We start from the raw sequence: 24,934 nt of genomic DNA on the forward strand, positions 1-24,934 counted from the left end.
TAATACGGTAACCCACAATATTTAGATTACCTACAACAACAATCATTCCTATTATAAATATTCAAGACAGATAAACATTTTGTAAAAATCTCTGTACATACATTAGAATGAGTATAGTCTCACCCCAGGAGGGTATGACACATAAACAGAATTAAGATAGTGTAATAATCTATAGAACGGTACCTAATATAAATTTATGTAAGGAAAAGGTTTAGCGCAAATTTACGGCATTCCTCCGCACAGCTCACAGTGGTGTCTCTATGTACAGATAACTTGCATACAAATTTGGAAAAAATTCCAAAATCCATCTTAATAAATGCATTTTCTTTGTTAGTTAAAGTATAATTTTTTTCACAATTATCACAGCATCACACGATTTACAACAATTCTCTAGTGAAATTTAATTCCCATAGAACAAGTAATATGAAGATATATTCATTTTATGTATGATGTTTTTTTAATCATCTTGTATATACAGAAGCCCTTGATTCAACAAATCATTCGGAGTAAATCTAGTCTAATAAAATATTTCTCTAAATAAAATAAATAATAAAGTACTTCTTGGAATAAATCGAATATGATTTGCATACAAGGCCCAAAAATCTGTGTCTGTCTGTTTGTCCATTACCTAACTAATCGTAAGTCACTCGACCAATCTCAAACTTTGTTGGATAATAGTCTGTAATTATATATAAACTCAGATAAAGGCTGATATGAAGAGCCTACATACTGTTTTTTAACGTTTATATAAAACTTGTGGTGAGGTTATAATGAATAGTGTAATGATATAAATACACTACAGTTTATGATAATACGTATATTAATGATTTATTAAATCTCCTAAGAACTATACCAAAGTTTGAAATGGATGCTTCTCAGATAAAGTGAAAATAAAAACACAGTACAGAAAAAAAGAAAAAATGTTTATTAAAGAAATAATAACCACAAAATATGTCTAAAAGACGGTCCAAATTTCGAACTTTTTTTAATGAAGTATGTTCTGAAAACATGAAAACTGTCAAAATTCAAAGAGTAGATTAAAATTTGCACACACGCAAAAGACGTGATTTTTACGTGGCAATCAAATATAAACGTAAAATACATGTATTTGTTTCGTTTATTTGTTTGACATTAAGCACAAAGCAACACAATAGACTTATCTGTGCTCTGTCCACCACGGATATCGAAACCCGGATTCCAGCGTTGTAAATGCGCAGACATGCCGCTGTGTCACTGGGGGTTAAACACGCGTGATCTTAGTAAATCTATTTAAAATTTAATAATTCAGTTAACATTATCATGAAACCTAAAGCTACAGTTACCTACTAGAACTGTTGACATTAAAGATTATTTCAGTATGATCAACATCATAACAGCAATTAAAGAATCGTCGTGAAAGACAGAACTGTAGTAAACAAATCAACATTGTTGGCTTTCATTCTTTCATTTTTACAATATAATCACTATTGTTCTATCAATACAATATTGAAGTACGAGCTATACTGTTGCTACGAAACAATTACAATGAAAAATCTTATGTTGTAATCAAAGTCTTGGAAAAAAAAATATATTTCTGTTGTCCAAAGACTTATAAAAATTATTTTACACAAAAATTCATCATAAATTTTTCTTGTCGCCTAAGTATATCTATACACGCATTTGGAAAGCTCAAAGGTAAAGGATGGAAGACTAGGTTATCTGTTATTTTTGGCTACTTTGTGAATAATAAATGAAAACGGTTAGGGTACGTGCTGATGAACTTTAATATATATTTCACGGGACAATTTGTATTTTTACAGATATCCTACGAATGGAAGACTGTATTTTATCTGGTGTTTCTTTTGTTAAATTTAAAACAAAACTATACGAGGGTTATCTTTACGTAACACAGCACGTTTTATGACCATATTATATCAAGTAAAATTGAGAAAACCATACATGTTTATAGCTGACCTCCACATACAACACAGAACTTTAGTTCTGCAATCTTAAGCTCCTAACCACATCTTTATCTGTGGTCTTGGCTAGATTCTATTTGTTGTTTCTCATTAGCCAGTTCTCTAATGTCCACAAACACTTCATCTATGTAGCCTAGGTCGTTACACGGAACACGATGTTTTTCAAAAATCTTCAACATTCTTTTCTTCACATCAATCAAGGCCAGCATTTTCATATATTCAGTAGGATCTAGGCTGTCTCGAGAGGAAAATCGATACTTCATCGCTGAAAAAAACAATAAGAAATAAAACTGTTTAAGTATTCTAATTTACTTCAAAAGAAATTACATATAAAAACAAAATGTGTAAGATATATGTATTCCAATGCTGAGAATAACGTTTATCACTTTGCAGCGCCATCTTCTTCCCCACATAATAATTTTAATTATCACACACTGAATTATTTGAATAGGCAGTATTTATCTTGCAAAGGACAACACAGTTATAGCTGAATATATTTAATAAAGTTAGCAAGTGTCGTTGAACAATGTTAATTGCAGTACAAATCTCTGTACTTGCCATGTTAACAACAGGGTGTTCGGAAAGTCATTGTGCACTTATATATTTATTAACAGACATGTTTAAATATAAAATACAGGAGGTAAATATGAATGACAATTATAAACAATGTTGAAAGTGACCCCCGTTGGCATCAATACAGGCCTGGATCCTTCTTATTTTGTTTCTAAACACCGCTATCAGTTGCTGGCTTGAAATAGACTGAATAAAATATGATTACAAAACTGCACAGTGACTTTCCGAACATCCTGTATATCTGACATATGTAAGAAAATTGGCTAGCAATCAACAACAAAGAACACCTTCACATTAACAGGTTGTATTATAAAACATCATATCAACAAAAACAGCTGATCAGGGTAAAGATAACTAATTAATACTTGTGTTAGAACGTCTAGTTACAAATATCTTCAATAATTTTATGTATTTTATATACATGTAGGTATTTATTTACTAGTGACTCAGCGGCACCTCTGAAAGAACAGCAGAGACTGTGTAGCTTTAGTCTTAACAACAAAGAAACAAAAGAATTTAAGAACGGTTAAATTCTATTCATTTCTCATGTATAATTTAATTACGACAGAAAATAAAGGCTTTAGATAGATGAAACACTATCATAAAATTACATTGTATAACTAAAAGGTTAACTTACAAAAAACATATGTTCAAAAGAAACGTTTTGTTGTTTACACACACGAACTAATTCATATTACTTTTCGATCAAAGTTAGCTATTTAGTTATTGTTTCTTTACTTGTTTTTTGAATTTTGCGCAAAGCTACATAAAGGGTATCTGCAGTAGCCGTCCCTAATTCACCAGTGTAAGACCAGAAAGAAGGCAGTTAGTCATCACTACCTATAGCCAACGAATAGTGGGATTAATCGTAACATATAACGTCCCCACGACTGAAAGGGCGAACATGTTTGGTATGATTGGGATTCGAACCCGTGACCCTCAGATTAAGAGTCGAGCGCCCTAGCCACCTGACCATGTAGGTATTGGAACAATGTTTCTCAACCAGAATTCTAGACGAACCCATGTCCGGAATTTGGTCGTCGCGGCCCTCGCTATCTCTATAAGGACGAAAACAAAGGGCAATTATATTTATTAAAACAAAATGTTGACACAAACAGTTCGTGACGCCCCCCTTGAAGGTCGCGACTCACCTTTTGAGAAACTGTATTAGGGAGAATTAATAAATTAACATAACGACAAATATACTTAACTAAATACACTTTTCATATTATCAGCTGAGCACCTTCGTTGTTAACGGTAGGTGCTTTATTACACACCCGAAACGGAACAGTAGTTTGTGAAACGTCGAACAAAAATTGTGACAATGAAATAACAAGACATAAAAAGTCATTGTTTAATTTCTGAAATGCATAGTGTTATACAACAGACGTCTTAATAACAGAAATAAACGACCTTATAACACCAAATTTGATATTTTTATATTAAACATATTATTTAAACCATTTTAAACTTTGTACTCAAGTTTGTTTGTTTTGTTTTTTGAATTTCGCGCAAAGCTACTCGAGGGCTATCTGCGCTAGCCGTCCTTAATTTTGCAGTGTAAAACTAGAGGGAAGGCATCTAGTCATCACCACCCACCGCCAATCTTGGGCTACTCTTTTACCAACGAATAGTGGGATAGATCGTCACATAACGCCCCCACGGCTGAAAGGGCGAGAATGTTTGACGCGACGGGGATGCCAACCCGCGACCCTCAGATTAAGAGTCGCACGCCTTAACCCACCTGGCCATGCCGGGCTATTTGTAGTCAAGTCATTTTAGTGGAATGTCCCTGAAGATGCAGTAAAGCGAAACGTTGTGTCCAAATAAAGACATCATTTAAAGGTGACCTAACAGATCTAACTCGATATAACACAATTAACACAAGGTATCAATAACAAACCACAACACAATAATGCAACTATAACTCTGTCACCAAACGGAGTTGAAATATTTAAACAATTATCCAAATTAAAACTCATTAAAACTACGTCTGGGTTGGAACATTTAGACAATTATTCAAACTTTCCCAACGTATTGTTCCAAAACGCATTGAAGCTACCTCACGGTTAAAACGTTCAATTATTCAAATTTTCCCAACGTATTGTTCCAAAACGCATTGAAGCTACCTCACGGTTAAAACGTTCAGACAATTATTCAAATTTTCCCAACGTATTGTTCCAAAACGCATTGAAGCTACCTCACGGTTAAAACGTTCAGACAATTATTCAAACTTTCCCTAGGTACAGTATCATAACTCATTCAAAGTAGGTCAAGACCATATAGCAACAATAACTTTACGTAGTCTGAATGCTCTAAAAACTTCTAATAAGATTGGTGTTCATTGTCGTATACGGTATAGGACCTTGAAGAATTACTGTCCGGTAAAAATCGTCCAAATGCTGTCATTATTACAAGTTTAAACCACATCTGTCATTTCTAAAGCTCCAAATCACATAAACAGTACTGTATTTCTATATATCTCTAAAAAAGCTTACCTAGATGTTTCTGTTGATGAACTCGCCTGATTACAAAGATGATCACCAAACATGACAAGAGGCCTACACCTAACCCTAAACCCAACAACGCTGCATTTGTATTAATGTTGTTAACTTGGCTGAAATTACGTGTTACTGGTGAACCTAGTAAACCTTCAGAAATTTTTGCCTCCATATTGAAAAGGTTTCTGACTGTTAACTTACATGAAATAATCTGAAATCGAAATACTAGACGAGGCCCTTGTTCCGTGTCGTTATGAAGAGATCGACAGCTTTAGTTTCAGTATACGCTCTCTCACACACATACAAAGCAGTCTGTTGGCGTGGGTCAAGAAAAAGTAATTCGTACACTGGAGTCCCAGATGTTTATTGCCTCAGGCTGTACACGCCTGGCTAGCCCCAGTTACACGGGTAACGACAGTAAATTGAAGGAGAGAAAAAAAAAATGTAATGTTAAGTTTCACGACTTTGTTCGAGTTTTCAGTGGCTTACTCAGGTTAGCCCACTTACAGTTAGAAAGTCATCTATAAACTTCCAACTTCACAGTTGTATTGGTTTATTTATTTTGTGTTTTTATGCAGTGAATCTTTGTACAAAGACTCATTCATCAGTCCTGAGAACCGGTTAGGCAAGTTTATCATTAAAACGATCCTGGTCTTTCTCATTACTCGTTCACTTGGTTTCTATTTCGTATTTAATCACTTCTGTATTCCAAATAATTAGAAGATAATTGATTCATTGTATTCGATTCAAACATAGCATTGCTGCAATCAAAAGTACAAAAGTGGAATGTCATTAAATATGTCCACAGCAGACAAGAATCTAAACTTCAGTTAAGAAAAGTAAATTAAACTGTATCTAGAAATATATCTATCGGTATAATTTAAAAACTTCCAAGTTATCGGATAAATAACGTATTATTTCTATGGTTACAAATAATATTCTGTTCATGCGAGAATGTGGATTTAAAATATCATCCAAACTTATACACTAAAAACTGGGTTTCGAAACCAAGGGTGGGCACAGCAAAGAGAGAAACCACTGCATAGCTTTGCGCTTAACTGCAAACAAACGTTCAGTGGCGTATTTAGGTTGGGTCTACGTAAAATTACATGGACTGTAGGACCCACAAAAAGTATTAGACCCTGGACTATACAACCTTAAATCTACCACTGCAAAGTTTAAATAATAAATAGATAAATCAATGAAAACAAATCGACACAATTAATTAATTATAAATAAGATTTTATAGATACAGGTGGTTATAAAGAAAATGTTACAAAAACTAATTGTCATGTGAGTATAATACTTGAGAGACACATTGGGTCTCATATGTTTTATCTTAAAGTATTAATCATAGTGAATGTTTAAAATATATTACACGTTGTATCTAAACCGTTTTTATGTTTTTTCTTCGCATACCAGCATTAAAATTCTTCCTTCCACTTTGAATAATACGACACAAATAACCTTCCGGTAGCCTAGCGGGACAAACAAACAAAATCAGCAATAACAGAGTAGTGGTTTGAATAAATAAAATTCGGTTCAGAGCAGGATATAATGAAAAGCAATGGATACCGTTCACAACAATGTCATTCCTTATATAATATAGCTGCGTCAATGATTCGTATCGAAAAAAAAGTGTCGTTTCTTATCTTGTAGAATATAACTGTCAGTTTGTTTCATCGTAGATTGTAGCTGGCCTTCGCTAAGTTTATAGAATATAGCCGCTCAAAATTGTTTAATGTACTTGCCTTTATTTTATATAATATGGCTATTCTATTGTTTATCTTCTAGATTATAGTTGTACTTGGCTTTATCTTCTAGAATGTAGTTGCACTTTGCTTTATATTGTAAATATGTCTGTACCTTATATATTGTATCTATATACCATGTAATAAAATTTAAATACATTTTGCTCGAACACTAAGAGCAGAAGCGTTTAATGAAAGTCCTTCATTATTTAGGTTATTTCTAATTTCTGAGAGCCATCCTTCATTTACAACACCACTTGCTATACTGAAAATATTGATTAAATGTTATAGCACTATATTTACGGAATTTCAACACTAACATCTGGGGTTCGATTCTTTGCGATGGACACAACAAACAACTAAATACAGCTTTGCTCTAGAACGAACAGACGAACTAATAATTAAATAAACTCGAATTCTCAAGTAGAAGAAAAGAACGTTAATTAAACTCGTTTTTATTGTAGCTGATTGTTAGTTCCATAATTTAACTCTTTGGTAAAATTAGATAAATGAAAAATGTTACGTGAGGTAGTGAATACTAAAGATAAAGAGAGACGACGCTTTATAAGTTGTAATGTCGTAAAGACGATTGTGTGTGCTTTACTTCCATTCGAGAGACATCAGGCTATCTGCTTAGTCCACTGAGGGGAATCGAACGGCCGATTGTATCATCGTAAATTCGTAGACTTACCGCTGTACCAGCGGTGGACCGTAAAGATAAAGAGACAGGATATTTTGTTATGAGTAATGTCTACAGATGAAGAGACAGGATGTTTTATAATGTGTAATGTCATACAGATGAAAGGACAAGATGTTTTATAATGTGCAATGTCATACAGATGAAGTGACAGAATATCTTATAATGTGTAATGTCATACAGATGACATCTCTAAGGTTAAGCTACTTCCAGTATCGGAGTTTATGAACAAAACAAGGCCTAACGACAAGTATTTGTTTGTGGCTCAGTGGGAATGTTCTTCACAAAGAAGAAATTGAACCAAATATACTTCATTTGTGTTTCTTCCAGTTATCTGAACTCTTATCTTGACGGTACAGAATTACAAACTACAACGGATGCAGTGTTTAAAATGTAACAGGTAATTTTATTTTTAATCTATGAAACTATATAAAACTCAGAGTAACGGTTAAACAAGACCCTCATGTGGCACAGCGGTATGTCCGCATGGAAAACGCGAACCACTGTTTGCCATACACTGAAGATAACATTGTTGTTGCATTGTTAGAATTAGCAAATAATATTTTCCTTATATATACGTTTGAAAGAGTAACAAATGTTCAACGTTACAACGATTTCAACTTTTATTTTCACAAAATATACTTCAGGAAAAAAAAAAGCCATCTGAATCTATACAAACATGCATACTTTTATACATAAAAACGTGTACATATAAATTACTATTTTGTCCTGTTTAACAGTAATATATCTTTCTCAATTAAAATAATTCTTGTTGGTAAATACGTTATTATGTAAAGTAAATACAGTACCAACAACCTGTTGATATTACGTGTTCTTAACGGTGATACTCAATGAATCCACCAGGATTGGTTTGGAATGTTACATCACTTCTTTGAAAAGATATCTCTCCTTTAATTTTGAAGTGGCATACTAAGGGAAAAGTACCTAGCACTTGTTGGGCTGTTATTTTCATTAATGAATAATAGAATTAATCATAACATTATAATGCTCTCTTGTGATGAGAACTTGCGATCCTCAGATTAGAAGTTGAATGTCCCTAACCCGTAGACTATGCAACACCCGTACGAAGAAATAAAAGTTTCACTAAACAGGTGATTCATGCTACCTTTACGTTTCTATACAACGAAGGTTTGTCCACTTTTTACACGTCTATGTAAATTTTATCCTTAAAATAAAGATCAGCAAGTAACGTCATAATTTTATAGACTTCTACTGCTAAATAATCTGATGAGGCTGGACTTAGCCTAGCGGTTTAGCTTACCCATAAATATGATAATTTATGGTTTGCAATCCGTTGTTACAAAAATACTTTTCGCAGTTTGGCGTTGTGGAGATTGATCAAGAGGCGGTCAAATTGTGCTAATAAAGTAGGCAACGTACAAGAGTTGGTGGTGGACGCTTTTGGCTAGTTGCCTTCCTTTTAGCCTGTCATTTGAAAATACAAAACGGTTAAGCGTATATATATTTTATGAAGCATTGAGTGAAATTCTTAAATAAACAAAATTACGAACGTGGATTAATTACAAACGAAATTAAACAAAAACAAACCTATTGCAGTGATGGCCATTTTGGTTTTATATGTATGTGAAGATTTATCTGTAGCAGAAAGTAACCTGATGTGTATTTAGTTTCTTTTATATTCCGGCCTGAGTTTTTGATCATGCAGAAGAGGGGTGTGCTGTCGGTTCCATACTAAATCACTGAGCTAAGAGTATAGGGAGCTGAAATAAAAAACTTAAATGTTAGCCTTATTTAAGGCCCTAACTAGAAGTGGGTTATTGTGAGCCAACGTTTTTTTTAAAGCTAACACTTAGAAGATCATGGTTATTAAAGAATTTCAGTTGAGTGAATAGACAAGGAGAACATTGATTTGTATATAATAACAAAAATAAAAAAAATCTGAGAAAAAATGTTTTCAGATATTTTAACCTGAATTATCAACTTAGAATAGTATAGATCTTAAAAATATGAATCTAGTCTGACAATTTAGAAGAACTCGAGTTTTAACTGTACATTTTACTGGAACCAACGATCTAGGACCAAAAGAATTGTTGTACGCTGTAATTTGAACCAACGATTTAGGAGAACATGGATTGTTATATACTGTAACTGGAACCAACAATTTAGGAAAGCATGGATTGTTGTACATTGTAACTTGAACCAACGATTTAGGAGAACATGGATTGTTATATACTGTAACTGGAACCAACAATTTAGGAAAGCATGGATTGTTGTTCATTGTAACTTGAACCAACGATCTAGGAGAACATGGATTTTTTGCACACTTTAACTTGAGACAACAGTTAAGATAACATAGTTGTTATTCAGCTGAGGTTAAGTCGATAATTTAGGAGTTTTCTTTGCATTTTGAGTTGACTGAATGATTCTTAAGTGTCGGCTGAATCTTCAGTTGAATCAACTTCTCTGAGGACTGTAGGTTGACCAACATCTTGAACCGAATTAATTACTGTATCTTGTACAATATCTATCGAACTCATAATACTAGAAACTGAGAATCTGAGTGAATGTTCAGTTGAATCTGCGAAACTACAATAAGAAAAGCTTTTTAAACTTTGATGTGACCCCACATTCCAAGAGGCAGCAGACCGTGGAAGAGTTTCCGATGAACCAAAAGGAATGTTAAATTCCAAAACCTGGTAAATATCGGGAAACTTCAGTCTGTCCCGCGGCTCAGTCTTCCAACATCCAGCCATGATGTCATAGATGAAGTATGGACATTCGCCAGGAGGACTTAGAAGAATTCCTTGTAAAACCAATTTTACAACCTAAAAGAATTAGAACAAAATCTGGATTACCAATTGTAATAAGTTAGATAGAAATAGTTTATTAGCTTTAGCCAATCTGTAAAAAACAAAAACAGGAAATAAATTAAGTAACAAGTGGCAACAACGTTTTACGCAATCAGCTTACAAAGATTTTCTTTTCTGTTGTCAATATCAATGTATTTATTTATAAAAAAATACTAATTTAGCAGGAGGTGTTTTATAGTCTGTTAATTAAAAATTATTTGTATTTGTATTTACCAGTGTAAGACTAGAAAAACGGCAGATAGTCATCACCAGCCACCGCCAACTCTTGGGCTACTCTTTTACCAACGAATAGTGAGATTGACTGTCACATTATAATGTCCCCACAGCTGAAAGGGAGAACATGTTTGGTATGACAGGATTTGAACCCGCGACCCTCAGATTACGAGTCGAGTGCCTTAACCACCTGGCCATGCCGGGGCCTAATTATTTTGATTACTGCGATTACGCTCGAGATTGAAGTGACAAATTCAAATAAGCTTTGTTTATTTATTTGTTTCAAGCAAAGTACGAAGCTACAAAATGGGCTGTTTGTGCTCTGCCTATCACGTATATTTAATCACGTTGTCATGTGCTCTGTCCATCACGAGTATTTAATCACGTTTCTAACATTGTCATGTGTTTTGATCATCACGTGTATTTAAATCACGTTTCTAGCGTTGTCATTCAAATAAATAAAACAAGAGTAAACCCCAGAAAACCTTACAAGTTGTTTATTTGCTGAAACCCGAGAAGAACCACACAAATTCTTTCAAGCCCAGTTTCTAGGATTTCTAGCATTCTGTTAAAAGTTTGGATCGAGTTTTAAAAAAATACTAGCTGCTCACCGATACATTCATAATTACAAGTGAGGGTTAAAATGTATATATTAGAAACATGTGAGGAAGCAAAGGGACACGCTCCTGTGGCAGAAGATTCCTGAGTCGGGATTGATTCAATGCAATGCTACAGTTGGGAGTGTATTATAAGAGTAACAGTCCTGGATGGTAGGGTACTGTTGACTGGTAGGTTTCCCGTTCAAAATTATGTACTGTGTCAAGTATCATTAGTAGTACATGTTGTGTTTTTGTCTGTTTAGATGTGGTTGTTAGATAATGAATTTACTGACACCGGGCCTCTGCCCTCTTTCACGCCCCCGTCTGACTTAAAAGGGTGACACGACAGAAGTGCTATCCATAGATTTGCTTTAAGAAGTTTAAAGCACAACTAACTTTTACAAGTGGGCCAATGGCGCTAACCGGAAGGTGTTACCAAGCAGGTTTTGGAAATATATTGCTGAGCACCTTTGAACTAGAATTTCTCCAAACACGGACCAAATGCATTATTTTCGTTCAAATATACATGAAGAGAATTCTGTAGAAAATGTTAAGAACGGCATACCATTTCAGAAAACAGTTTCAACAGCTTCTGGAGATGGCAAGAAAAAGTAGATTATAATTATTCTGTGTGTTGTAGGACTGCAAAGCTCATATGCAATACATCCAGCGAAAACTTTTAACATTTCTGGAGTTAATAGGATCAAATTTGGCAAGCGTACTTGAAGTGACCCAGAAAATGTCCTATTTATATGGTATAGTTCCTTATACAAAGTGGGTACCAAAATGTATAAAAACACCCCAAGAGGCTCACCCAGGTATAAAGAGGTTGGAGATATAAGAGAAGTCTGATTGGTATACTGGGGCCTCTGTAAAATATGGGTGAGCTTCAAAACCCTCATTGAAATGCGGATATTTTATGCTAAAAAATACCGTATTATCATTTTCCTAGTACAGTTTCAAATAGAATGTAAGTCATATTATATAATGATACAAACCTCTTCGTTGGAATGACCATAATAGGGCTGTTTGCCCAGAGTAAAAATTTCCCATAAGACAACACCGTAAGACCACACATCGGAGTCGAGAGTAAATTTTCCATACATCATGCTTTCTGGCGCCATCCATCGCACGGGCAACATCCGGGACCCACCAATCTGAAATGTAAATATAATGCCATATATAGTATAAAGTATGGAGCAATGTGTTCTGCATGCGTGTGGTTTTAAATTACAACTCATTTCGTTTTCTCTCGAGATAATTAGTAGATGTGAAATGTATTAAAGAAAATGTAAGAAAGAAAATATCTTGACTAATGAGCAAATTATTTATGTCAAAAGTTAAATGCTGGAAAGAAAATGTTTTGTTTCGTCTGAAAGCATACGCAGTGTAGGACTTTAATTAGCTAAGTAATTTAAGTTACAACCTTTTCGTTTAATTGCGAAAACTAAGTGTCAATAAACTCGTTATGGTGTTTTGAAAATAAAAACTAACGGTATTACAACAAGTTGATATTGAATCACATTTCATAAACTTTGAACAAATACGGGGTTCATGCAGTTCTAATGTGTTCAAATATTTATTATCATATGCTACACAGTGGGCTACCTATGGTCTCTCATCCTAGGAAGGAGAATCGAACCTTGGATTTAAGTCCTTAAACTAATTTTAGAGTCACAGAGGGACCAAAAACATGATAAACTAGCACCCTATAATAATGCTCCCTTTAGCCTTCCAAACTAGAACATTTTAATTAGTAGGTGGTATGAGCTTGGCGTGGCTAAGTGATTAGCACGCCCAACACTGAGAACCCGAAAATTTGAGGTTTGCGATTTGTTGCCATAAAAATATCTTCTACATTTTTAAGCCGTGGGTGCGTTACTATAATAGTTTTGATCAAATCTTACACATCAACAAGATAGTAGAAACCAAAAGTTGCGGTGGGCGTTATGGACTATATACCTTCTTTTTAGTTTATATATTCAAAACTACGATTACCAGGCGATTGGGGCGCTCGAGTTTGAATCCCTATCACACCAAACATGCTCGTTCTTTCAGCCGTGGGGGCGTTATAATGTGACGGTCATTTCCAATATTTGTTGATAACAGAGTAGCGCAAGAGTTGGCGGTGGGTGATGATAGCTAGCTGCCTTCCCTCTAGTCTTACGCTGCTAAATTAGAAACAGCTAGCGCAAATAACCCTTGTTTGTAGCTGTGCGCGAAACTCAAAAACGAAACCAAATCAAAGTTATGAGCGGTTATCCGCATATATCTCTTGTGTGGCAACGTATAAGAAACTCTTAAAGAAACAACTTAATGTTTCGCAAAGCAAAAATGTATACATTGATTTCACACATGAAATAAACGTTTAGAACCAACATTGGGGAGGGAGGGCACAATATCATTCAGTCGTAAACTTATTTTAATTTTACTAAAGGATTTTCTTTAAAATAATTGGGAGGGGAAAAATTTTAAAATTTTGATGATGTTTGCTTTTTATTTTACGAAAAAAACCAACAAATTAATAACATTTTAAAAAGTAATGATAGAAACCTTTCAGTTAAACAGTGATTGAAACGTCAGAAATCACACGAAATAAGTGACGAAACGAAATATTTATAATGTCAGACAGTATAGTTATAATACATTTGTACATACCCACAATCCCACCATGGCCAGGTGAATTAAGGTGTTCGACTCGTAAGCTGAGGATCGCGTGTTCGAATCCCCGTCGCACCAATCATGCTCGCCTTTACAGCCGTGAGAGCGTTATAATGTGACGATCAACCCCCACTATTCGTTAATAAAAGAGTAGCTCATGAGTTGGCGGTGGGTGATGATGACTAGCTGCCTTTTTTCTAGTCTTACGCTGCTAAATTAGGGACGGTTAGAACAGATAGCCCTCATATAGCTTTGCGCCAAATTCAAAAACAAACAAAACACAACCACAAAAAGGCCTGCTGAAAACTGGGCTTCGATACCGTGGTGGGCAGAACAGATGGTCCATGTTGTAGCTTAATTACAAAATAAATAGACAAAAGGTACTCGGAGATCGAACGTAATTATGCTCCAACAGCTTTTGAAAAATTGAATATTTTTTCACTCCATTGAAACCGCTCGATTGTTTATTTGTCTTTTTGTTGTTGTTTCTTTTAACTGCAAATTCTCACAATGGGCTCTCTGTGTTTTACCCACCACGGGTATCGAAACCCAGTTTCTAGTGTTGTAAGTCTGCAGATATATCGCTCTGCCACTGAGTCAAGGGGGGCAATCGGGTGGAAACGGTACGATTCAAAGCCTACTGTGAAAAATTCAGAGCTTGATCCCCACGGTGGGTGAATAAAGCCCCGGTGGTTCACTGTGTAGCCTTGGGCTTAACAACAAAACACACATTTGTGTAGCGCCCGGCATGGCCAGGTGGTTAAGACACACGACTCGTAATATGCGGGTCACGGGTTCGAAACCCCGTTACACCAAACATGCTCGCCCTTTTAGCCATGGGAGCATTATAAACTGGCGGTCAATCCCACTATTCGTTGGTAAAAGAGTAGCTCAAGCATTGGCGGTGGGTGGTGATGACTAGCTGCTTTACCTCTAGCGTTATACTACTGAATTAAGGACGGCCAGCGCAGATAGCCCTCGTGTAGCTTTGCGCGAAATTCAAAACAAACCAAAACTAAATTATTTGTGTGGAAGAAATTGTGAATGATTAAAATATCGTAAAACTTGAAATATTTTAATTGAGATTTTGATTTTAAAAAACATCTTATTAAACTAAAGCTATCCTGAATTAAATAACACATAGCCTGTATATTTGTTAACCCTCGTTGTACCCTTCTCACCATTATATACGTAAAGAAAAGACACTTGTAACGTTATCAGTTGCCATAACAACCTTAAATATTTTACTTCAGATCCTGCTCTTGTTTAAAGAGAGAACCAGGTTAGGAATCTTAATCTATTCTTTCCATCTTAGTTATCAAGTGAATTACATGGCCTAATCTGACTGAAATTCGCATATAACGCTCAAGTTATTTTGGTAATGTTTTTATTTTAAAAAGCTTGTATTTATTTTTACACTTGGTGGCATTAAAATCTGATGCCCATAGTTTGATAATAGCCTCTGGTCAGAAATTTTGATTTTTTTTTTCTTCGCCACTCACGTGATTGGTAGATTTTCTGCTCGCTGTTAGGGAAAGGAAGGGGTTGTTTATAACTAACCTATTGGTTACACTATTTAAAATAAAAAATCTTGATTGGAAAAGCCAAAGGTATCTCACCAACAGATGACAATGTAGCGCCCAGGTAAGGAAATAGAGAAAAACAACAACTTATTTATAGAACGGATTCAACTATAAATTTAGTTGAAATAATACTTATTTCCATCCCTTAAAAAAAACAAAAACAAACATAACAGAATATTGAATATTCTCTTGTTTATTCTGTTTAAACAAAAACTACGCATTGTGTCAACTCCAGGGATCTACTCCGCATTTTAGAGTTATAAATGCCCTTAAGTGTACCGTTGTTTCCATAAAGATTATATACTTATGTACAACTAAAGTGTACCCAAGGAACTGGCGTTTTCTGAAGAACAAAGCTCTTGTATTCTAACGTTTCATGTTTTTTATCACAAATATTCATTTAAAAGTGTTGAGCTCACTTTACAGCCATACTGTTATACAAATAAATAAAATATTTCCATTTGTGAGATCGGAAAATAATAAGGAGAATAGCGATTAGGTCAATTTATTTTGTTTGTTTTTTCCATGAAAAACGTTTCGTATGACAAGCCTCTTAACTTGTTTAACATCTCTTGTTCTTCAGATTTCTAACATAGTTCTTATAAGTTTGGAGCGCTAACTATGTTATGTCAGATATAATAGTCATTCTAATTACGTATAAACATGCTATACTTATTTTATCTTACTTTGTAATAATCACACGTATAGATGTCACGAGACATGCCAAAGTCCGATATCTTGACCGTGAGGTTTTCTCCCACTAAGCAGTTTCTAGTGGCCAGGTCTCTATGGACGAAGTGTTGAGATGATAAATATGTCATACCCCTAGCGATTTGTGTAGCAAACAGAACGAGGTCGGTCTGCGGGGAAAACAATGTATTATTACGTTAGAGATAAAAAGGCTTAACCTTCGTAATATAAAACGTTATTTTTATATTAACAAGTCATTACGTTAGTTGAAGTAGAGACGGAAGTTTTTTTAAAGTGGATGAAACCAAACATCAAACTGATTCCTACTTTATGTTATTTATTCTGTTCTTTCATTATCTCGGGAGATAATTTTTCATGTATTCTAGTTTTAGCCTACAATTCTATATTCTAAAAATTCGTCAGTTTTGAGGTTAATAATTACTGTATTTTAATATCAGCCAGTTTATCCTAACTTTTTACATAATATTCAATCCTGTTTCTCATACTCTATGTCTAAAGTGGCCAAGATGGTCCATGAGTTCGAAAAGTTTAATCATGTTAATCAAAGCGTTGCAAGCGAGAGGTATAATAACATCAGCAACGCTCTGTCGGCTAAGCCTCGAGAAGATTATCATATGAGAGTGTTGCGATTATAAACACATATAATATACTTACGATTATATTAAGACCCTGGTTACGAAAACCGATCCCTCTAGGTGTAGCGTCAAATTTTGAAATATTATGTCCCAAAAGACTCTCATTGGTAGAAATAAACTACAGTAGTACCTCGGTTCTCGAACTTAATCCGTTCCAGAAGGCTGTTCGAAAACCAATTTGTTTGAAAACCGAATCAATTTTTCCCATAAAAAATACTGTAAATTAAATTAATCCGTTACAGACCTCCAAAAACTACGCATTATGAAGCATTTTAAGTAAAAATATTACTTATTTATATCTGTATAATAATACTTACATGCATAAAGTCAACCACGAAAACTATAAACACAATAAAAAAACAATAAATGAAAATTTAACTGCATTTTATCTGTGCTGAGGAGAGCTGATGGTGTAAGTGAAAGGTCGTGAGGAACATAGAGAGTAGGAGGGTTGTTATTGTTTGGAAGAGGAGTCACCTTCTATAAAAACGTCAGGTAACTCTCCTTCTGGGGTTCTTTCTCTTTTCTGTCTCTTTACACCGCTACAACCTGCTTGAGACTCACTGGACCTATTTCTCACTAAAAACTAATGAGGTTTGTTTCTGCCTGCATTTTAAAATGTTTCTGAAGTAAGACATGACATTGTCATTGAAAAGGTTTATGCTGCGGTTTGCTACAGCTTTGTCAGGGTGAAATTTTTCCACAAAACTTTGTAACTCTCCCTATTTTCCACACATTTCCTTGATTAGTGAACTAGGAACATCCTCCCTTCCCTACTCCTCAGTTGCCTTCTGTTGCTGCTCCTTTGAAGGTCTTGGAATTCTTCCGTCGTGAGCTCAGTGTTGTGGTCTTCCACCAACTCCTCCACATTATCACCACTCACATTCAAGTCCATACACTTGCCTAGTGTGACAATATTTTCGACAACAGGCTCAGCCTCAAAGCCTTCAAAGTCTCTATCTGCTACTGAGTGTGGCCACAATTTCTTCCAGACTGAGTTCAAGGTCCTCAAAGACACTTCCCTCCAGGCTTTGTCTATGATCCTCAAGCAATGGAGGATATTAAAGTGATTTTTCCAGAACTCCCTGAGGGTTAACTCCGTGTCAGAGGTTACTTCAAAGCATCTTTGAAACAGTGCTTTGGTGTAGAGTTTCTTAAAGTTCGATATGACCTGATGGTCCATGGGCTGAATGAGAGGAGTCGTGTTAGGGGTAAGAGCTTCACCGTAATGAAACTATACACCTCCACCAACCCGTTCTCTAAGCCTGGTGGGTGAACAGGTGTATTGTCCATCAGAAGAAGAGCCTTGAGTGGCAACTGTTTTTCCGCGAGGTAATTCTTTACACTTGGGGCAAACACTTCATGGACCAACTCCATAAAAAATTGCGTGGTTGCCAATGCTTTACTATTAGCCCTCCACATGACATTTAGTTTACTTTTCAGGACATTATTTTCTTAAAAACCCTCTGGTTCTCAGAATGGTACACAAGCAAAGGCTTAAGTTTTAAGTCCCCACTTGCATTACTACATAACAATAGAGTTAACCTGTCCTTCATTGGCTTGTGTACTAGCAGTGACTTATCCTCCTTGGTGATGTAGGTCCTCTTTGGCATTTTCTTCCAAAAGAGGTCTGTCTCATCAGATTTGAATACTTGTTGGGGAATAAAACCCTCAGCTTCTAAATAGTCCTTAAATTCTCTAACAAATTTATCAGCAGCGTCTTTGTTAGAACTGGCACCCTCTCCATGTCTCACCACACTATGTATGCCACTTCTCTTCCTAAATATTTCAAACCACCCCCTACTAGCTTTAAAAACATCACTTGTATCAGGGGTGTTTTTCAGGAGGTCAGCATGCAACTGCTTTGCTTTCTCACAAATGATGGTCTCATAAATCATATCACCAGCTAACTGTTTTTCGTTTACCCAAATCAACAACAGTTTTTCTACCTCTTCCATTGTTTGTGAATTTTGTTTCGTAAGCACTGTCACTCCTTTTGCAACATCAGCTCCTTTGATGACCTCTTTATTTTTCTGTATGGTGCAGACTGTAGACTTCGCCATACCAAACTGTGTAGCAAGATCAGACACGCGAACACCACTCTCATACTTCGTTATGAGATCTTTTTTCACCTCTATTGTGGCTCTAACAACTTTTCTTTTTGGTTTGCTGCTTTCATTATCCTTCTTTGACCCCATGGTGGCTATTTAACCAGAATATTTAGAGAAATAAAAAAAGAAAAACGAGAACGTTCACAGCAGGTTTTAGCGGGGGTGTGGACTGAGCGACAGGTGCGGGTAAAATGTTTTGGTCAAGCTTGGCGTGAGCCGAAAATGGTCGAAGGGTCGTTCGGGTCATCAGTGTCGGGTTATTTCGGGGGTTCGAGCCACGACAGCTTGGTTCGGGAACCGAGTTTATGTTCGACAACTGAGACATTTTTTTCTCAAACAATATGTTCCAAAACTGAATTGTTCGAGAAGGGAGTCGTTCAAGAACCGAGGTACCACTGTACTTGATTCAACTATTCAAAATATTTTTTCAGGTTTTAAATCCATGACGTATGATAAAAGATGCAGCTGTATATATCAGTAATGGTTTTAGAGGTTTCATGGTTTCCATATTCTCTACAACCAATACAATACATCTTGCTTTTTTCTAATCTAATTCGATTTTCACCTCTCATGTCCTTATCATTACTCCACTTTCAGAACCATTTCTTCGCTTCCAATTAAAATGATTTGCTTTATTCAAGCGTGAATCCAAAGTACTAGCATCTACAAACACCGCAGTCACCTTCCTTTCTATGTTTATGTTCCTCGTAAGACATTTTACAGATTTCTAGAAACTGTTCCAGATTGTATTATTGGATTAGGGTTACGTAGTTTGGTGACTCTAATACGTTTTTCGGCTTTGACTTCCCCCTACATTTGGGGTGGATTTTTGTGATAGGTTGTCTCAATAAAAGCGACATCATATCGGTTTGTGGTTTATGTCTTACAAAATATACCAGCTGTCGTATTGTCTCAATAAAAGCGACATCATATCGGTTTGTGGTTTATGTCTTACAAAACATACCAGCTGTCATATTTGTAGTTTGTCCTACATAATTATATTAGCTGTCATATTTGTAATTTGCTCTACATAAATATACCAGCTGTCATATTTGTGGTTTGTCTTACAAAAATATACCAGCTGTCATATTTGTAGTTTGTCTTACAAAAATATACCAGCTGTCATATTTGTAGTTTATCCTACATAAATATATACTAGCTGTCATATTTGTGGTTTGTTTATTTTGTACTTAAGCACGAAGCTACACAATGGGCTGTTTGTACTCTGCCCATCACGGGTATTGGAACCCGGATTCTAGTGTCATAATCGGCAGACACACTGCTGTAACACTGAAAGGACATTTGTGGTTTACATCTCACTTTGTTTCTTCCAAATATTTATTATAATCTCTCAAACTTTCTCATACACTTTACTTTGCCAGCAGTTGTTCAGGTTAACAGAAATTATGTATCAAGGAACAACATGGTAATTCGGGAAACGCATTATCAACAGACACGTGACATTTACGTTTCACTGTAAATCTCTCTGGTTAAACAACCTCATATCATTGACGATTGGTGCTAATAAAACGTGCAGAAAAACACGTGGTTATCTCAAAGGATATACATCATTGAAGACAAGGCTGCTTCACGACCGAAAGAAAACGAAAATCGAATTTTAAAAGTTGTTCTCCTAAGGGGTCGTTGTTGTTTATTACTAAGCACAAGACTACACAAAGCGCTATCTCTGCTCAACTCATCACAATTATGGAAACCCTGTTTCTAGCAGTATAAGTCTTCAGATTTAAGAAACGTAGCAAAGCGTTTGTAAATTAAATATTTTCTAAGATGTATTATATACAGCGTTAGCTGTCTGTAATATTAAATATTTACTATTCAATTAATATTGTGTATCGATAGTTTGTATTTACAATTTTTAATACAGTATTTTATAAAGTTCAACAGAAAATATTAAATGCATTAAATAATAAGTAGTTGAGAGGTTTATTCGTGCGTTTACTACAAACAAATATAAGTGCCTCGATGTTAAACTTCTTGCTGTAATATTACAATAATTCGTATTACATTTATCATTAAATTCAGCCATTCATTTAAAGTAGCGCTCGTTAAAATGTGAACAGTGCATAAAGATTTGGTTATTTTAAAAATCGATAAGATTTCTTATAAAAACACGAGAAAAATGTATCCGTATTTGTAAGACAAACTAGAACATGACATAACGTGACCAATTAAATAAACGACATAATTAGTGCTGTCAGATAAGCCGCCACATGGTGGCGCAGTTGAAAGTTCATTGCGCTTGTAGAGGTTGAGAGTGTTTTATTTCAGTACGGTTTATTATAGCTAATATGTCGATAAAAAAGATCAGCACATGTGCTTGGCCAGGATGTTGTTCTCTTTGGCGTCTTCTGCTCTTCTACGTTACCAATATTACCATATTACACCTACCTGAAGATGACCTAGGAAGGTCGAAACGTTGCTCTCTCCTTACCAATCAAAGTGTTAATACCCATACCAGCTGTTCTGAGTTACATACCTATATTGTACAGAGCGACGGAAGATAGTTTGTCTTCAAACACCCCGGATGTTCCCTCTCCTCTGCTCAGCCCGGTTTTTAACTCTCGGTAGCATCACACAGCTCATGGTTAGATACTTGAACTAATTAAATTCTCACGTCAAACCGGTATTACCTTCTGCCAACAACTTACCTTCCACTTGTGAGATTAAGTTAAACAGTTTCTGAACAACTCAGACTGACGACAACGGTGATATACGGTGTAAGATCCCTGTTATGGTGGGCCTGCTGTGTATACGTACCTTTAAAGTTCTAACCCAGTACCTTTACAGGTATAGAAAAGTACCTTCACATGTTTAACCAGTACCTTTACAGCTCTAACACAATACCTTTACAGCATTAAAACAGTACCTTTACACTTCTTACACAGTATATTTCCACTTCGTACATAAGCTAGACCAATCCCAACAGCTCTACGGCAACTTTCTTGTTGCGAGATATTATGAATGACGGAAAACGTGAAACGACACTAAAACGTCACGTCTATAACGTGCGAATGCGTTTAAAGTGACGAAATGTGCAAGTGAAATAGAGATGAAACCACATGACCATCATGAAACCGGTAACCTCGGTGATAATAACCAAATATCACTTTACTTATCTCCCCATATCAGCTGCAGTAAACATTAAATTAGGAAGACTCTTAAAAATGTTGTCCACCATCTAAGCTATTTAAATTAAACAATAATATAGTACATTAGAACGATAACAGAATAATGGAAACAGACGTGGATAACAATACAAAATTAACAATAAACTGAAAGACAGAAGAAAACACAAAGGAGAAACACAGTTACAAGGAAAACGAACCACTGAATCAACCCCACTAAACATACCATAATAATCGAAGATATCTCAAGTAAGTATAAACAATCACAGTTTGCCAAAGAAATTAAAAGATTCAAACCAAACTCAAATATTACACAGATCAAATGACTGATGAAAGACGACGTCCTAGTAAAGGACATTGACCCTAAAGACCTTAACATCCTAGTACAAGAATTACCCAAGGACATCTTTTAACCAATAACAATAAAAATACACCTACTGGGAACAACCCTCCCTATTCAATAAAACCTTTGTTATTCAAGGTTATACCCTACACCATGTACACGGGTGAAAACCTTAGTGACAAACATTAATATTCCACATACTAAAGTGGAAAGAATCATCTCACAGCATCTGAAAACTTAATGAATGTAAACACAGAAAATATCCACAGTATCCAAAACCAAAATCAACAACGGTATTAAATTATTATTCCAACAATATCCATTAGACGAAACCAAAATGGCTGCCATCACAGTTATACAATGCTACGGTCATGTAGCTATACCTAGTAAGTCACTGCCACGATGTGTTTGTGGTCTAAACCTCAATGTAAAACAATGTCACGTGAACAACTAAAGTGCTGTAACTGTGATTAAAACCAAATTAAACAGACAAACAAAACGCAACGCACGCACAAAAACAAACAGTACCAAGGACTAAAATATCTCTTCTAATAACTCCTAAAAATTATAAAACTGCACAAAATGAGCTTCCAATGAAACATCAAACAAAACAAGAATCTGAACAAAAACTGTCAAAATAAACCAAAACAAATAAACAAAGCAAACAAATATGCATATAAACGTATATCCTATACAAAAACACAGTAAACAAACATATCATATACAAAAACACAGTAAACCAACACATGCTATACCAAAACACAGTAAAGAAACATTTCCCATACCAAAACACAGTAAACAAGCATTTCCTATACCAAATCTCGGTTAACAAACATTTCCTATACCAAATCACGGTAAATTAACATTTCCAATACCAAAACACATTAAATCAACATATCGTACACCAAAACATAGTAAACCAGCATATTCTATACCAAAACACAGTAAATTAACATATCCTACATCAAAACACAATAAACTAACATATGCTACTCCAAAACACAGCAAACCAACATATCCTATACCAAAACACAGTAAACCAACGTATCCTATACCAAAATATATTAACTCACTGTTCAAAACAAACATCAAATATTCAGAAAACACAAAACATCAAAATAACCTACAATAAAGTTAATAACCATAACTTCTATATTGAAGTAAATAACCATATTAACACAATCATTCTACAATAACGTTAATAACTATTTTTAACATAATCATTTTATAATAGTTACTAACTATATTTAACACAATAATTATATAATATAGTTAATAACTATATTAACACAATCATTCTATATTAAAGTTAATAACTACATTAACACAACCATTCAACAACAATATTAAAACTACAAGAAAGGTAGAATTAATGTGTAAGGACGCCTTCTCGGTGTATTTTATCCAGAAGGCAGGTGTCCTGTAAAGATAAACAGTTAGTTCTATCCTATTCATCAGAACATGAGCGAAATGCTACTGTGTGAACCATATTTGTGTTTATGCTCCAGTTTTACGGACGATATAGAGGTATGGAAGACAGTCTAACTTTAGCAGTGAATAATCTAAAACCGTTTTAACAAGTGGAGAATCAAGGTAAACCCCTAAAACACAAATCATGTTTTTCACAAAAGAAACAGCACAAAGCCGTGAAAATTATATTTTCTCCAGGTAGCCAAATTGGCCATATTTCTGGATCTATCCTGAGACTCAAATTAACCTGTTGACTGCCAAGTATTTCAGCTGCTACGGCAGCTCCTATGCCGGTTTTTTTCAGCAAAATTGAGTAATTTTTAAAACAAAGGAAATAAGCAACAAATACTATTTTTCTCTAAGCCAAACTTATAGTAGTACACAAAATGAAGAAATATGTACAAAACATGAAACAGTAATGCACAAAATGTTATTTTTGGGTATTGAAATACATGACACATTTAATAATTCACTTTCGTGTGAAATGTTTTGAAGCAGGGGTCAACACAAAGAGCCACTTTGCAATCAGTACATTCATATCTGCTTTCCCTCCTCGTGGGTTTGTCAGAGCACACTTTACACTTTTTAGTGGGGTACGTTTCCTTTCCTGTTTGGGGAATAAGTGTTGGGAAGTGACGTTCTGTGAGACGAAGGAGGTTTTCCAAGGAAGGCCGGCCTCCGGTGGATTTTGGGCGCTGGGTGTGGTAATCTTCAACCAGGGTACGGATGACACCGAGTCTAAACTCCAGGAGAGACAGGTTGTTTCCCGGTGATTTGTACACTACCAAAGCATTGTACACTGCTATATCCATCATGTGAAAAAATACTTTTTTTGTACCATTTGACAGCCTTGCGCATACTCGGATAAGCATGCAACACACATGTTACATAAGTCAATCCCTCCCATATAACGATTGTAATCAATGACACATTTTGGTTTTACAATAGCTGCACCAATAACACGGTTGATCTTTCCAGTGTTTTGCATGGTATTGTCATGTATTGTACTCAACATGAAAATGTCCCTCTTATCCTTCCAGTGAAAAACACCAATGCTGTCTTTTTGTGCCACTTCCATTTCTCCCCTTTGGATATTTGTGAAACATTTCGGCATCCCAATTCGATTTTTC

General features: G+C 35.3%; 2 protein-coding genes across 2 annotated transcripts in view; both read right to left on the bottom strand.

Annotated features, from left to right (window-relative positions):
- Window positions 1-908: 908 nt before the first annotated feature.
- On the bottom strand, window positions 909-5,533 carry LOC143247260 (uncharacterized). Its single transcript, XM_076495006.1, has 2 exons — window positions 5,030-5,533; window positions 909-2,223 (listed from the first exon to the last, which is right to left on the bottom strand). The coding sequence occupies exons 1-2, from the start codon at window positions 5,202-5,204 to the stop codon at window positions 2,009-2,011; spliced, it is 390 nt and encodes a 129-aa protein (XP_076351121.1). The 5' UTR covers window positions 5,205-5,533; the 3' UTR covers window positions 909-2,008.
- Window positions 5,534-8,123: 2,590 nt separating this feature from the next.
- The window catches only part of LOC143245901 (tyrosine-protein kinase transmembrane receptor Ror-like), a 45,031-nt gene continuing 28,220 nt past the window's right edge, over window positions 8,124-24,934 (bottom strand). Inside the window, exons 7-10 of the mRNA XM_076492154.1 lie at window positions 17,284-17,297; window positions 16,075-16,248; window positions 12,143-12,301; window positions 8,124-10,287 (exon numbers count right to left, since the gene is read on the bottom strand). Of these exons, the coding sequence (XP_076348269.1) occupies window positions 9,889-10,287; window positions 12,143-12,301; window positions 16,075-16,248; window positions 17,284-17,297 (746 nt within the window). The 3' untranslated portion in view covers window positions 8,124-9,888. The remainder of the gene's footprint in view (window positions 10,288-12,142; window positions 12,302-16,074; window positions 16,249-17,283; window positions 17,298-24,934) is intronic.

The sequence above is a fragment of the Tachypleus tridentatus genome, chromosome 3 (genome assembly GCF_004210375.1).
Source record: "Tachypleus tridentatus isolate NWPU-2018 chromosome 3, ASM421037v1, whole genome shotgun sequence".
NCBI lineage: Eukaryota > Metazoa > Arthropoda > Merostomata > Xiphosura > Limulidae > Tachypleus > Tachypleus tridentatus.

Coding starts and splice junctions, on each gene's coding strand:
- LOC143247260 (XM_076495006.1), bottom strand. CDS start 5,204: ATGGAGGCAAAAATTTCTGAAGGTTTACTAGGTTCACCAGTAACACGT. Junction 2,224..5,029: donor TCATCAACAGAAACATCTAG/GTAAGCTTTTTT, acceptor TGTTTTTTTCAG/CGATGAAGTATCGATTTTCC.